At 31.5% G+C, this 15,235-nt stretch overlaps 1 protein-coding gene across 1 annotated transcript; it reads right to left on the bottom strand.

Annotated features, from left to right (window-relative positions):
- Nucleotides 1-6,889: 6,889 nt before the first annotated feature.
- LOC143560961 (poly [ADP-ribose] polymerase 1-like) lies at nucleotides 6,890-15,106 on the bottom strand. The gene is made up of 20 exons (XM_077049140.1): nucleotides 14,946-15,106; nucleotides 13,665-13,714; nucleotides 13,369-13,579; nucleotides 12,770-12,953; nucleotides 12,412-12,697; nucleotides 11,906-12,101; nucleotides 11,663-11,824; nucleotides 11,527-11,587; nucleotides 11,357-11,420; nucleotides 10,392-10,646; nucleotides 10,080-10,314; nucleotides 9,617-9,732; nucleotides 9,460-9,536; nucleotides 9,205-9,365; nucleotides 8,942-9,133; nucleotides 8,746-8,854; nucleotides 7,883-7,965; nucleotides 7,407-7,544; nucleotides 7,119-7,301; nucleotides 6,890-7,026 (listed from the first exon to the last, which is right to left on the bottom strand). Exons 1-20 carry the CDS (start codon nucleotides 15,087-15,089, stop codon nucleotides 6,979-6,981), a joined length of 2,955 nt encoding a protein of 984 aa, XP_076905255.1. The 5' UTR covers nucleotides 15,090-15,106; the 3' UTR covers nucleotides 6,890-6,978.
- Between the last annotated feature and the right edge of the window lie 129 nt (nucleotides 15,107-15,235).

The following is a 15,235-nucleotide window of genomic DNA, read 5'->3' as shown; positions in this document are numbered from 1 at the left end:
TGAGTAAACAAAGAAACTAAATAACAGATAAACGTAATTAATATATATTAAACTTATTTAATATATTATTATCGTACCATATAATATAAGCGTAAGGAAGTGAGATGTGAATTTAGAAGGTCTAAAGGATTGCAAATTACACTTATTTAATTATTTATCTATGAGAGAAGAAGCATTTTACTCATGTTTATTCATCTTAACTAGTAAATTTCTCTTTATGTTCATTTATTTAATAAATAAATAGAATTATGTTTGTTAGTTTACATCCAAGATTACCGATATTTATCAGTTTGGTTCATTGCACGGTTTAAATATGCTAAACGAAACCATAAATTCGGTTTTGTTTTGCTTTGAAGTAATTACATAAAATTATGTACTTGGTTAATTGCTGGCTTGCTATCTTTTCCGCTTTGGTTTAAAGCCTCCAAGTCAACAACCAATCAATCAATCAAAGTAAATATTTGGTTTCGGGTCCAACGGCCCAAACAAATTTCAGTTTGATCTCGTTTAATTATATGCATATATAATTAAAGTTTTTATATAATTATTGTAACTAAGTTTATATAGTTATAAATGTTACTGTTAATAGTTAACAAATAAGTATGTGTTTATAAGATTCTTACGTTACTCTACTTAAATTTTAAATTTGATTTTAGCTAAAAAAAAAAAGGGAAAAATTGCTTTTGTAAAGCTTGACGTTAAAAAGCAATATAAAATAAAATATATATATCCATGTCACCGTCCAGCAAACTTTTATCACATTATTCTTTATTATTATTTCACCACTAATATTAAACTTTCTATACTTTAGTAAAAATTCTATATGATTTATACATCAATAAAATTATCTTAAAAATATATATCAACGAAAATTTTAAAAACACTCTGATTTCTTCCAATACCCTTTCAAGTTATCAAATTGTTTTATTTGTAAATTAGTTTTAGAACCCGTGTAATGTTCGAGATACTTAAAAGAAATACAATTAAAATATGCACATTAAATGACTAATTGTTTTCTTTAAACTTATATTTATCGAATTAAACGGTTTGATAAGTTGAAATTATATTTTCTAATGGTCAATTCATAAGAATATGTGGTGTATTCTTACACAATTTTTTCATAATCACGAAAACGAAAAAGATGTATCTTATGATTTTATAAGTTGTAATATTTTTTAATGAAATAGTGAATTCTAACAAAAGATGATAAAATATTTCATTATAAATGACATAAAAAATAGCATCATATTTAAAATTAGGGTTCTCAGTTTTACCTGAAACCCAACCCGAGAAAACCCATAACCGAACCCAAGCTAACCCTACCCGAAAAACCCGAACCCGAGAAAAGACTAACCCCAACCGAAGTAATTCAGGTTGGTTCTTGGGTCTGATTTATGGGTTTCGGTCAACCCGAAAAACCCGAATAAACTTTATGTTTTATGCCAACTATATTTTTAGGTATAATAGGTTAAACCTTAGCCATTAAAGTTATCAAAATGTAGCCTTAATCGACTATTGTCATTCCACCTATTATAGATCGAATGCTTATTATTAATTTATAATTTACGTTTATGACTAATGGTAACCGTAATTGAACAACCAAAACATACTTGACTGAAGACGATTATTGTTGGAGTTTGTTTTACTCTTCTTTTGAATTTTTTTATCAAGTTATATTGCTTCACTATTTGGTCATTTACGTTACGAGCAAAGAAGAATATGTGTTTTCAATTTTAGTATCGTAATGTTTAAAATAATTTTTGTTTTCTAGGATACTCGAAACTAGGCCTGTAAACGAACCGAATGTTCGGTGAACTATTCGTGAACCGTTCGACGAGAAGTTCGTTTTATGTTCGTTTATTTAATAAACGAATGAACGTGAACAAAAAAATTGTGTTCGTTTAATTAAACGAACGAACATGAACACATGTTTCGTTCGTTCATTTATGTTCATGAACGTTCGTTGTAACATTCGTTAAATTTCGGATCATAAAACCCGACCCATTTTAAAATTTGTATTATTCGGTCTATTGTTATTTAATCGAAGTAATAAATTTATTATCGATCATTTATTTTGTTTCACGACACCCATCTTTGTACTCGGTTATTTCACAAATAAAATCCCGAGTTTGATTAGCATTTCTAATTTAGTTTTATTTATTTATTTTCTTATTTAATTGTTAATGACTATTAGGAATGAGCAAAATCAACCCCTTGACTAACTTTTAACCAAATGTGTATCCAACTCTATTGACTAGGGACTAATCCGCAAATATTTTTCAAAAACTTTCTTTTTTCTCCTTCCCTCCAAGCTCACAGCGGGCACCCAAAACTCTTTCTTGGACCTCAATTTTCGTGTATAATCAAGATATTGATCTCACCAAATCGTCCAATCGACATATCAAACATGGTAATTGAATCAAAATGGACAGCTAATCGTGTCTATTAAACCCGCGACCACCGTCGACCTCATCACACTATAAATACTCACCTAAAACACAATTAAACCTGCACACTCAATGCTCTCAACCTCGCGACACTAAACCCTAACCTAATTGTGATTAACAAAGCCATTCTCAACCTGTTTCGATCTCCAATAAGAATCGCAACCCTAATTGGCCGTTCTCCCTCAATTCATTAACATACGAGGTATTTTTAATGTGCTTACAGCTCGTTTTTGCCCAACAATCAAGAACCCAAAATCAATTGTAACAAACACGAACCAATATAACGGATTTAAATGCTAGGGTTTTAATTAGGGAAGAACACGATTTGCTCGTTTTGTATATATTTAATATGTTGTAGATGTTTAAACAAATCAAGCGCTGGCCTGATGGCCAGCCTTTGTTACTTACAGACACTGAACCGGCCTGGAGGCACTGGTTCGAGTCCCTCTAGGCCCGGTTTTTCTTTTTATTTTTCTTTTTACCCTTAAAATCATATTTTATCAATATTATGCTTTTATATAAATAAATATTTTTTTTACAAACCGAACCCCGAGTTATCAGATTCTGGACTTTTTCCGACACCGTTATATTATATACAAATACATATATTCATATGTATACATAGATATATTTATATTGTTACATAATTGGAATTTCAATAAACTTGTATATATATTCGTCACATGAACTGAACTTTGTTCATTGATCAAAATTCATTTTTTCGCTTAACTTTCCCGTTAATAGATTTATATAATTCATATCTTATTTATTTAAATATAATAATAATAATGATTATGATAATAATAATAGTAATAATAATAATAATAATAATAATAATAATAATAATAATAAACCAAGGTTCAAATAATTTATCCCGTTAATAAACCTACATGTGTATAACATATATATTCTCCTCGTATATAATTAAAATAAACCGAATTAGTAAACGTTTGAATAATAAAGTTTATATTTCTTTTCCATTACCATAAATCAGGAGTAACATTTATGGTTTTATTTATCAATGCAAAATAATAATAATATTAATACTAATAATAAATGTAATAATAATAATAGCGTAAATCCATAAAGTCTCCAAATGTCTTTTAAACCGATTAGTAACTGTTATATTACGTTGCATTATTTTTAATTGTTTATACTCTCTAGTTATATTATTTACAAATAGTAAATGTAAATAATTAATAAATAAAATAATCTAAACCCTAAAACGACTTCAAATCCTTCCAACCGATTATCAACCGCAACAATGATGATTAAACTAATAATATCTTATCAAATCTCAAATCATTATGTATTATTAATTTTTGTTTGTTTATTAATATTATTGTTAACAAATAGGACCTTTTGTGACGTATCTCGAGAAGCGTGACAAAGCCTATATTAACTCCTTATCATCGTTTCACCCTCATTAATCCATTCGATAAGGTAGTAATTCACATCCCCCTTTTTACCGTTTTACATTTTGGGGGCATTATGCGTTCACAACTCAATCATTTTATTCCACTACAATTCTAATATTTGCGTTATATGATATTGCTCAATTAGTTATACGTGTAAATGTAACTATGTGTTTAATTTTATATTTTGATGGTTGGTATCTCATCCTCATTAGTATGATCATACGCCGTCAAAGTAGCTCACTATCTATGTGATTCGAGTGAAAAGACAATTTTTATATTTATTGTTATGCTAGTTGTTGTAATTCATATTTATCGCAAGGAATTGACTTTTTAATATTATGTATATTCAAAAACCGTGATTACTTGCTCAACTGTGTGTTGCAAACTATATATTTTCACGCATGGTGCAGGTAGCTAGCTATATTAGATGAAGAAAACGAATTAAAGAATAGTTGGACTTTAGGTTGCATGACGGATAAAGACTTTTAGATGAAATTAATTATTTTTCATTTGTAATGTTTATTCCTTTTGAGACAATATTGTGCTTTGCGTACTTGATATATGAAATAAATAATTTAGATATTGACACGTGTATTATACTTTAGTGTCTTTTTGAGCAATAATACAATTATGTCGTGCCCCGACATATTCTGCCTTAGGTTGAGGTGTGACATTCGTTTATGTTCATTTATATCTGTTAATTTAGTTCTTATATGTATTAAAAGAAAATAATTAAATATTATCTGGATAGGTCACCTGTATTTGTAATTTCTCTTCATTTAAGTTCGTTTATATTTGTGTTCATTTACATTTGTTCATGCATGTTCGTTTAGATTTTAAACAAACGAACACAAATGTCCATTTTTAAATAAACGAACATGAACATAAATATTTGTTCGATTAAGTGTTCGTGCTCTTTTAAAGTTAAATGAACGAACACAAGCATGCCCTTGTTCGTGTTCATTCGATTCGTTTATAGGTTTTCATTATTTACATTGATGAATACATTGGTCTCATTCTCTAGGCTCTGCCGATTTTATTTGTGTTCGTGAACCATTCGTGTACACATTAATTTCCTTAATGATCGAACACGAATATAAAATTTCGTTCGGTAAGCGTTCGTGAACTGTTCGTGAACACATTATTTTCTTAACGAACGAACATGAACAAGCCTTGTTCGTGTTCGTTCGGTTCGTTTACAGCCCTACTCGAAACCCGATTAACCCAACCTGGAAAACCCAAACTCGAATTACCTGTGAGAGATTTAGGTTGAGTTTCGGGCTAAGATTTAAAACTTTGAAACCCGAAGATCCAAACCCAAAAAACCCGAAACCCGAAGAACACCCCTAATAATAAAATTAGCATGAATAAAACATTTTTTGTATTAGAGTTTCAAAAGAGATTGATGACAACTCCATGAATCCATAGAGGTTGAATAATACGTGAGAATAAATTTGGTATTCATTCATAATTTATTCTTGTTTTTATCATCTTAAACTTATAAATATCATTTATTGAATTTTTACAACATTCATCTCTTACACTCAAAAGTGTATTAAATTGATTTAATAAAAAAATATATATATTTTTTATTTCATTAAAGATATAAATATTTTGACTATATTGACATAAATATTTGCATACTTTTAATCCATATAATTTAGATAAAGTTATTTGATTAAAAAATAGATTGATATCTTTTAATTCCACTGCCATAAATGTGTTTTCATTAAAAATAGAAGAAAAATTTGAGCGAAAAATTTTGACTAGAAATTAATCTCCAAATGATATGTATTCACAATTATTTTATTTTATTAGAATAGGTAGATAGATACTTCTCGTGCATCTGACCTGAATTCACGGTATGGGTCTCACCTAACTCAAATAACCCTTAAACGGGTTATAACATCTCACTAAATTAAAATTTAATCTTACCAAATATTTGATATGAAAATCCTATAAAATAAAGATATACTAAAAATTAGTATCCGATTTTTTTAAAATCATATTATTTATAATTAATAAACAATTTTATAATAAAAAGAATAAACATGTAATGGTCACCAAATCCAGATAGCTTTTAAACCGGGTATAACATCTCATTTATTTTTAAAACACTTTCATCATCAAGCCCTATTTATATTATTATTATCCTTATAATAAATAAAATTAAAATAATATATATATTTAAATATTAGAAACAAATAATATTAAACAACCCATGTAACACATTAATTTTTCAAACACATAGTCTTCTAAAACTAGAAAGTCGTAGAAATGTATCAACGAACTCTAATTGAACTCAAACTAGTTGCATTTTGTTCGACATTGTATTATATTTTTACAAACCATTATGCCATTGTACCCTTTCAAGATTTATAAGTCTCTGTAGGATAACTTAACTTTATTTTTTTAACTTTTAGATATGTTATCAAAACCATTATGCCTTTGTACCCTCAAATTTTTTATATTCTTTATTTTAATGTTATTCACAACAAAATTTATTTTTTAAAAAAACACCAAAACTTTAATATAGCAAAACTAAGTTAAAAAATTAGTTTAAATGATTTCTTTCTAAATAAGAAAACATATACTAAGATTTACAGCCAACAATACATAGACCATGATGTCATGTTAACATTCCCATGATTTTCCAACCTAAACTGTTGACTATCATATAGAAAAACCAACTTAACTATTTGAAGAAAACAAAGGATTCATTTACACTGAAACCGAGCGGGTTTGTCTGGTATTCGTCACCTTGAAACCGCCATTCAAAACCGACACTCATCCATACCGCGATAACTATACTTAAAACACCACTAAAATTCATGAAACAAACTCAACAAGAGATGGGTCAATTTAATATATGTTTTTAAGTTAAACGGCCCGTTTCAACTCCAGCCCGTACCCACAAAACTGGCCCGTTTTCATGGAATTTAAACATAGAAATAGGCATCTTAGAAGTCACCGGTTTTCAAAAGTATTTGCAGCTACAATTCTAAAAAGCTTTGCTTATAGATCTCCAAACAAACCCCAAAAAGAGATCATTCAGCAATTAAACTTCAAAAAAAAAAGCATTAACCATATTTGTACACACTTCTTATGTCTTTTTACCTCTTGTGATGAAACCTCACCTTCAACAAGAACTGCAGCTTAACCTGTTAACAAAGATATTATTATATAATCTATAAATAAATATTGTTACATGTGACAGAAAATAAATAGGCATGTTTTATATTCAACAACTTACTTGACCGGTGTTGTAGACGATGTATTCATTATACAATAACTCAGTCGCCTTAACATTTGAGGGTACGGGTTTGCCACATGGCACGGTGACATCATCCTTCCAGTTGAGGTGTTCGGACGCGTTAGGTATGTTCTTGCCAAGGCCTTTAGTCGAGTGCTTCCCTTTAGGAGGTTTGTCAATATACTGAATAATAATAAATAAAGAAAAGCTCATGACCATGAAAAAATATGAAAAATATTACACGTAAGAATAACAAATTTTATATAACAAAAGATTGTAAAAAATGACCTTGGCTTTCTTTAGTTCGTACATCTCCCCTAACACGACTTCGCTTAGTAGCATTAAACCCACCGGGTTTTTCTTGTCGGTAAAGCAATATTGAGCGCTTTTACTCACCAAGTCAGCGAAATAAATTCCTTTACCAAACTACACATCAAAAAAAATATTATTATTATTATTATTATTATTATTATTATTATTATTATTATTATTATTATTATTATTATTATTATTATTATATAGTAAAGGGTTCTGCTATAAAAAATATTTTGCCAAAGAAGGGTAAAAGGAAATTATAACCATCCGTTTAAAAGTTTATATGCGTCAACGCATTTTTATTTCTCCCATGATTTCCTTGGACACGTGGCGTCGTGGTGGCTTCTACACTTTTAGATATAATTTCCTTTTTAACATAACTCTATATATATACACATATATTTATATGTGCGTGCATGTGTGTAGAGAGAGAGAGAGAGAGAGAGAACCATATATCCTGTTGCAGGAGCTTCAGGAGGGGCTATTCGCAATCCTTGGCTTAAGATACCAACAAAGTTTGTCAACCGAGAACCTATCAGAAAATGTGTTACAGGAGTGAAATTTAAAAAATTGTAGCTAAAAAGAATACGCGTCAAACGGTTTAAAAGTGTCCTAAATATGTTTTTAAGTGTTCACAACCTCGTGAATTATTTTATTCATAAAGGCTGGATCCTCATTCGAACATAGCATCTATAATCATGCTTAATAAGTTATTTCCCATTCATTAGCATTATCAAACCCCTTCTTCATTCCAAAATAACATGGCACGTTTTTCCCACTAGTTTTTCGTCAATGCAAACGCATAGGCGTCAAGGAGCAAATGCGAGAATCATTGCTGCCAACAAAGTTTGGATGTGTTCTGCAGAGGCACTGAATCACCTTTGACTCGCTTTACCCAATCTCTTTTCAATGTCGTGGAACTCCTCCAGCAAAGTGATTCTACTCTCTTGGGTTGTAATGCCAACCCGAGAGAGTAGGATCACCCCGCTAGAAGAATTCCACTTCATCAATTAGAAACTAGGTGCAGAGAGTGACTCACCGATGAGTCAGTGCCATTGTAGAACATATCCACACTCTGATGGAAGCATGTCTTCCGGATTTGCCCATCAACGCCAACGAATCTGCAGCGGCCGAAGAACTCATGAAGCCACAGTGGGAGAAGACATGGAATGTAGATTGGAAGGAGCGGTTGTCTCCAAGTCTGACCGGTTGATTCTCCAAGAATACAACAATCAATTTGAAAATATATAATCATTGTTATATACGAAACTATAGAAAGAGAATAAAGAAAGTCTTGGTTGGTCAAACCTACCATGCCAAAGGAGCATCTTGTTATTGAGTTTATTTTTATATGGAGAAAACTTATCAAACTCCCCTCTTCTATCAACCGTGAACACTTCTTCAAGTTCAAGTGCCCAGTCCTGCAAAAAAAGAACAAGCTTTTAGTGCATGTGTTATTATGTGAAAAGACTAAAAAGCCCTTGAACAAAGAGAGAAATTAGACAAACCGTATGTGTAGGGGCGTGCGTCGTTTGGAGATATTTCTCAACCAACCGGTAATCTTCAGAGTCATGAGGAAGTGGGACCATTTCACATTGAAGCTTTTTATATTTATCATCAAGTGAATCGTCGTTGTCAACATCAAACCCTACTAGCCTTGAAGCTATTTCAATATCTTGAAGTGCTTCCAACATTTTGACCTACAAATCAGAAAGATTTTAGTGACAAATAAGCACTAAAGATAATAAAATATTAATAACACACGTGTTACCTTCGTTTTGAAGTCATCTTCATCTTTGATAACATGTGGATGAACAGAAGGAATAATTGTAAAAAACCGGTTGCTAGCATCAACAATCATGCTTTCTTTGACTGCAGGGTTATCAGTTGACTTGTTCAATAAATCCTGAAGCTCAGTCAATACTTGAAAACCTGAAGAAAAAAATCAAGGAAAACAAAACTTTATACAAGGAAAGATAACAATATTGTGGTAATTAATAGATTAATCCATTAGCAATTTAATTACCTCTCTGAATATTGCTTTTGCTAAGCTTCCCAAGGGGCATTTCCGCCATATTAATCTCAAACTCCATCATTGCAGCTCTGCAAAGTTTGAATACATAAAAAAGTATTCCTTCTATAAGAATATAAAGGAAATATATAATTTATAAATTTTATCATACCGGTATGTTTCCACATTAAACAACATCTTCATCAACTCTGCTAACGGTGGAGCAAGTTGACTTTTAGCATCTTTAAGCTTGTTCCTCTGAATCGCATCTTTGTTCACACCATAATCCTGCAAGATCAAACATTCGATGCATTAGGGACCATTTCGACCATTTACCTAATACGGGGTCGATTTAAGCTATATTAATCTCCAACGGGGTCAAATGGTTAAAGATTCAAAATTCGCCAAAGTGATAGCTTTATCTTCAAAAACTATAATATTTTCATATTTAATACATTAAACATTTACAAAATTTGATAAAAAAAAGACAAAAAGGTGTTATTGGGCCCACCGACACGACCCGATAAAAAAAATTACTTGTGTTGACCTGAAGCTATTTTGACCGGTTACCCAACCCACCCATCTTGCCACATATGCAAAAGTAACTAGAGTAATTAGCTAAGAAAAAACAATACGATTTCCAAGGGGTAGAATCGTCCGGGTTGCTTTTTAAGTTTCTTTTGTTCCCAATCTTCCCATGAGTTCCCAGTTTTTTCAAGAAACAACCGTTTGAATTCTTGAATTGCATCTTCTTTACACATCTCCTCCAACTTATTTCCTCCAACTTTGTCATTACCAACTCGGCCCCACTTTCGGAACACGTGGCAGCCTGAACCTTTATCTTCTTCAATAATCTGAAGGATATAATAACTTCAAGCAAAAATACACGTTACACGTATAAAAACACAAGTGAAAAGCATAAATTAACAAAAATTTGCAAGAACCACCTGTTAACGCCAGTGGATAGGTCAGATAAGTTCAAAGTTGTATTATAAATGCTTTTTCCATGCTCTAAAATATGACCCGTATCTTGTAAACCAGATGCTTCGTGCACAGCGCTCCGCCCTTTGACTTTTACAGTGACCATGTTTTTGTTAGCCTCTTCATTGGTTTCTATTTTGTACAAGTCAAAATGAAGTTTTTTCTTCCTTGCAAAGCAGTCAACCAGATAATCCTCCCTCACAATAGGTACTTTCATCCTCCTGTCAAGCTCAAATTAGCTCATATTTTCAAGAATATTAACCATAATAATACTTTATTTTTTCAATACTTCCATTTATTAGAGGCCACAAGATGGGCTAGTTGGTTGACATATCAAAAGGGATTACGGTAGAAAGGTCATTTTAAGAGTACGGGTTGAAATGGGCCATGTCAGGTTAGGTTGACCCGTAAACACTTTTATGTCAATTTTAACTTTTCATAAATTAGTTATTTCTCTTAATTATAACTACAAAAATAAATGATTTACAATAATAATTAAAATCTTTAAACAACACGTTATAGGATTTTATGTGTATTAAAAGTAGGTGTTCGGCAACATGTTTGGAAAGAAAGGAAAAAAATGCAACTTTTAGTTTCTTGTTCGTCTGCTTGAGTTAGAAAAGGAAAAAAAGTTATCAACTTTACAAAGATAACCTTGAAATGTAAAATGGGTAGGTTAGGTTGGGGTAGTTTGGTCATTTAATAAAAAAAAGATCAAGTCTTTCTTTTTTCTTTTTTCTTTTTTCCTCATATATCCTCATATTTGGGAGGAAAGTTTAGGAAAAACATAAATCTATTTAATCCTCTCTGTTTCCTTCCAAATCACTTATTTTCTTCAAAAGATTTCGCAAATCAGAAAATCAAAACAAAATAGGTTTAAACTGATTGTTGCAACTTGAAATCACAATAATTGGTTTATAAAATCAGATACCTTGCTTTCTTCATCTCAGCATTCATATTATCTGGCACTCCACTTACAACTAAACAGCTTGTGTCTGCCATATTCACATAAAATCAGACTTTGTGTCAACATAACCCAAATCGACCCGTTTACAAACGGGTCAAAATGTCACAACTCACAACAACTAGATTCTAATATACCTTTCTTGATCTTTGCATGAAATTGGGCTCCCTCGCCTTCAATTCTGGTCTTCCACTCACCCTACGCGATAATAATATCAGAAAGTTGTATGCTTTAAGAAAAAACCTAATAAAACAAACTTATTGAAAATGGTACCATAGTTTTAGATGGCAAACCGATAACTGACACTTTCAAATCTTCCAATTTTTCACTGTAAGATGACTGAGTCGTTGCAGTACTAGCAAGTTTACCAGGAGTGCTAGATGAAGGTGGAGGCACTATCCTAATGGGCTTTTTCAGCTTTTGTGATTTCAACCACTGACAATTGTTAGTTAAGAACATAATTAGAAATTGTGTGCCACCAATATATAATGAAGTATGACCCGTTTACCAAACTACCTTATTCAGATACTGGTTTTTCGAATCTTCTGGAATGTTCCATTTTCCGCTTACACGATCAGGGGTAGAAGTAGACAACGCGCATTTGCTCCATTCGGTTAGATATCCTTTGCATTTATAGGTACCTCCAGAATAGTGAAGATGCCCGGTACAAAGTTCACAAGTTTTAAGTGCTCCAAAAAGCATCCCATCAGCACTGATTCAAAAAAATTGGAAAACACAAGAAAGTTTGAGACTTTTATTTATTTTGAGGTGCAAATATTGAATTTACAGCGATTTTTAATTGATAAAGATTTGGGTAACAAGAAAGTTTAGAGACTTTTTTATTTATAAATACAAAACTGGATTATATAGATGATTTTTAACTGAAATAATTTGGGTAAAAAAAGAAAGTTTTAAGACTTTTTTAATTTGTAATGCAGAATTGGATTTTACAGTTGATTTTCAATTGATAAAGATTTGGGTAACAAGAAAGTGTGAGACTTTTTATTTATAAAAGAATTTACCAACGGTCACGCAGGTCTAGTTCTGATCCTGACGAATCTTGATTATTCGCTTCCAGCATTTCCTTTAACTCTGATGTTGACACGTGTTTTTTAAGATCATCTTTAAGAGCCCAAAATTCTTTTGATTGGGCCTCTAACAGACTTTGCAATTTAGACGGGTCCATTTCAGAGTCCCCTGAAGTGTTGTTGTTCTCAGTCTTGGCTATCTTTGACTTATCGTCACGGTCAATGGCTCCTTTTCGCTTAGAGCTTCCATTTACAGTCTCCCTTTCTTCCTTCACTTCAACTTTTCCAAAAAGAACAAGCAAAATGGTCACATAATTATATAAAAATGAACTAATAGTATGTTGTTATTTACCTTTTTTGGTGGTTGAGACCTTTTTGACCAGTGATTTGACAGTTGACTTATCTGAATCCGGCAGAGTTTCCCACCCGTCCAAAGTTTCAAGTTGAGTAGTTGAATTAGAATCCATGAAGCATTTAGCATGATGCCATGCTAAACCTCTAGCACCTTGACCCTCGGGCTTACTAGATATACGAACCTACCCATAAAAAATTGAAAAAAGTGTGTCAAACGCATCATTTTTTATCACAAAAGAAAAGAAGAGTTGAAAGTCAAATCATAATGTACTTTTAAAGCAGATAAACTCCTGACTCATTCTAACAAAGGATTTTTATGGTATTAATATAATTATTATGACTGTATTTGACACACAACTTATTTAGAAAGAAATTGCACAAAAAAGATTAATTTGTATTTAATAACAGGATCTTCATGATCGTATTTGCCACACTGACTGTTTAAAGAAAATAAAATGTTTGGATAGAAATTGTTTCAAGTCAACCCAACCGTTACCAAAAACCAAAAATAGCCCATTTTGACCCGCTCCCCGCTCCCCCCCGGGTGGGGGGTGGGGGCAGGCTTGCCGCTTGCACCTCTTAAAAACAATTACACACCTCTCCAGTCATAATCTTTTCACTGCATATCTTGCAAGTAGCACGGGATGTTTTTGAAACTTCAATCGCACATTTATTACCAGCACGAGCCGGCGTGCTTGCAGATGAACTTGCAGCTGTTGAGGACCCGACTCCACCACTTTCAACATATTGTCTAATTTTCTGTTGATCTTCCCAACGAAGCGCTTCAATGCCTTCTACATCATCACAACTAAAACACAAAAATAACAAAATAGAAATAAATATAGTTCTTAAATGGAAAGCATTATAACAACAAAATATGAAAAAATCCATACGATTTTATCTGTTTCGCCTTCATCAGTGTGCACTTAGCATGATTCCACGTCTGTTCAAGAGCCCATATAATATTTATAACCATTATACCCTCAAAAATGCAGAAATCCATTTTAGCTTGTAAAAACGCACAGATATTACATGTTTATGAAACAATGCTGATGCTAACACAACAAGATTCATATAATAACACAATTAAAGCAAACCTATTTAGCACAGTTTGTAGCAACTAAAGATCAAGAAACCCATACAATATTCACCATTATACTCTCAAAAATGCAAAAATTACATAACTTTCACTTCATACATCAAAAGGTTACATCTTTATAAAGCAATGTTAATAATAACTTCACACCAAGATTCAAACAACCACTAGTGTCTGGCATAAAAACCCTAACTTTACATCAAGATTCACATAATAACAACATTAAAGCAAACCCATTTAGCATTTTAGACTGTTTGTAACAATTAAAGATTAAAAAAACCCACACATTAAAATTTTTTTAAAAAAAATCCATTTTAGCTTGTAAAATGCACAAATATACTAAAAAGGTTACATCTTTACAAAACAATGTTAATATTAACTTCACACCAAGACTCATACAACCACTAGTGTCTGGCAACAAAACCCTAACTTTACATAAGATTCACATAATAACAAAATTAAAGCAAACCCATTTAGCACTTTAGACTATTTGTAACAATTAAAGATTTTTAAAAAAAACCATACATTAAAAAAAATTTTAAAAATCCATTTTAGCTTGTAAAAATGCACAAATATATTAAAAAGGTTACATCTTTACAAAACAATGTTAATATTGTTAATATTAACTTCACCCCAAGACTCAAACAACCACTAGTGTCTTACCATTTTAAAACCCTAACTTTGCCTCAAGAATCACATAAACAACAAAATTAAAGCAAACCCATTTAGCATTTTAGACTATTTGTAACAATTAAAGATTAAAGAAAAAAACCCCATACATTAAAAAATTAAAAAAAAATCCATTTTAGCTTGTAAAAATGCACAAATATATCAAAAAGGTTACATCTTTACAAACAATGTTAATATTATTAATATTAACTTCACACCAAGACTCATACAACCACTAATGTCTACCATAAAAACCCTAAATTTATACCAAGATTCATATAACCAACAAAATTAAACCAAACCCATTTAGCATATAAACAGTTTGCAACAACTAAACATCAAGAACCCTAAAAAAGCAAGGATTTTTATTGCAAGAAACATAAGGGTAATTTAGGGGATGATTATTTACAGGCATGTAACCATCGAATTGGGTGGATTGAACCATCTTTCCAAGACGTAATGTTTCTTTGGCTATGGGGCTTTTGCATGTTCTACATGAAGCTCTTGCTGATTTTGCATATTCGGCTTTCCATGGCTTCGGGGGAGTCGCCATTATCGATCACTGTGTGTTGAAACGAAAACAGTCGTAATCAATAATGTGCCTTTTCCACACAATGTGTGATATTGTTGTGATTGCAATAAGTGTGCTTTTTGCCTTATTTTAGAATATTATATGATTGGGTGATTGTGTTTTATAAA

This window comes from Bidens hawaiensis, unplaced genomic scaffold (genome assembly GCF_021521415.1).
Source record: "Bidens hawaiensis isolate Kalapana, Puna unplaced genomic scaffold, B.hawaiensis_p1.1 tig00020517_1, whole genome shotgun sequence".
Classification (NCBI taxonomy): Eukaryota; Viridiplantae; Streptophyta; class Magnoliopsida; order Asterales; family Asteraceae; genus Bidens; species Bidens hawaiensis.
Note: the sequence above shows the minus strand (reverse complement) of the source record. Positions and strands in the feature narration are given on the sequence as shown.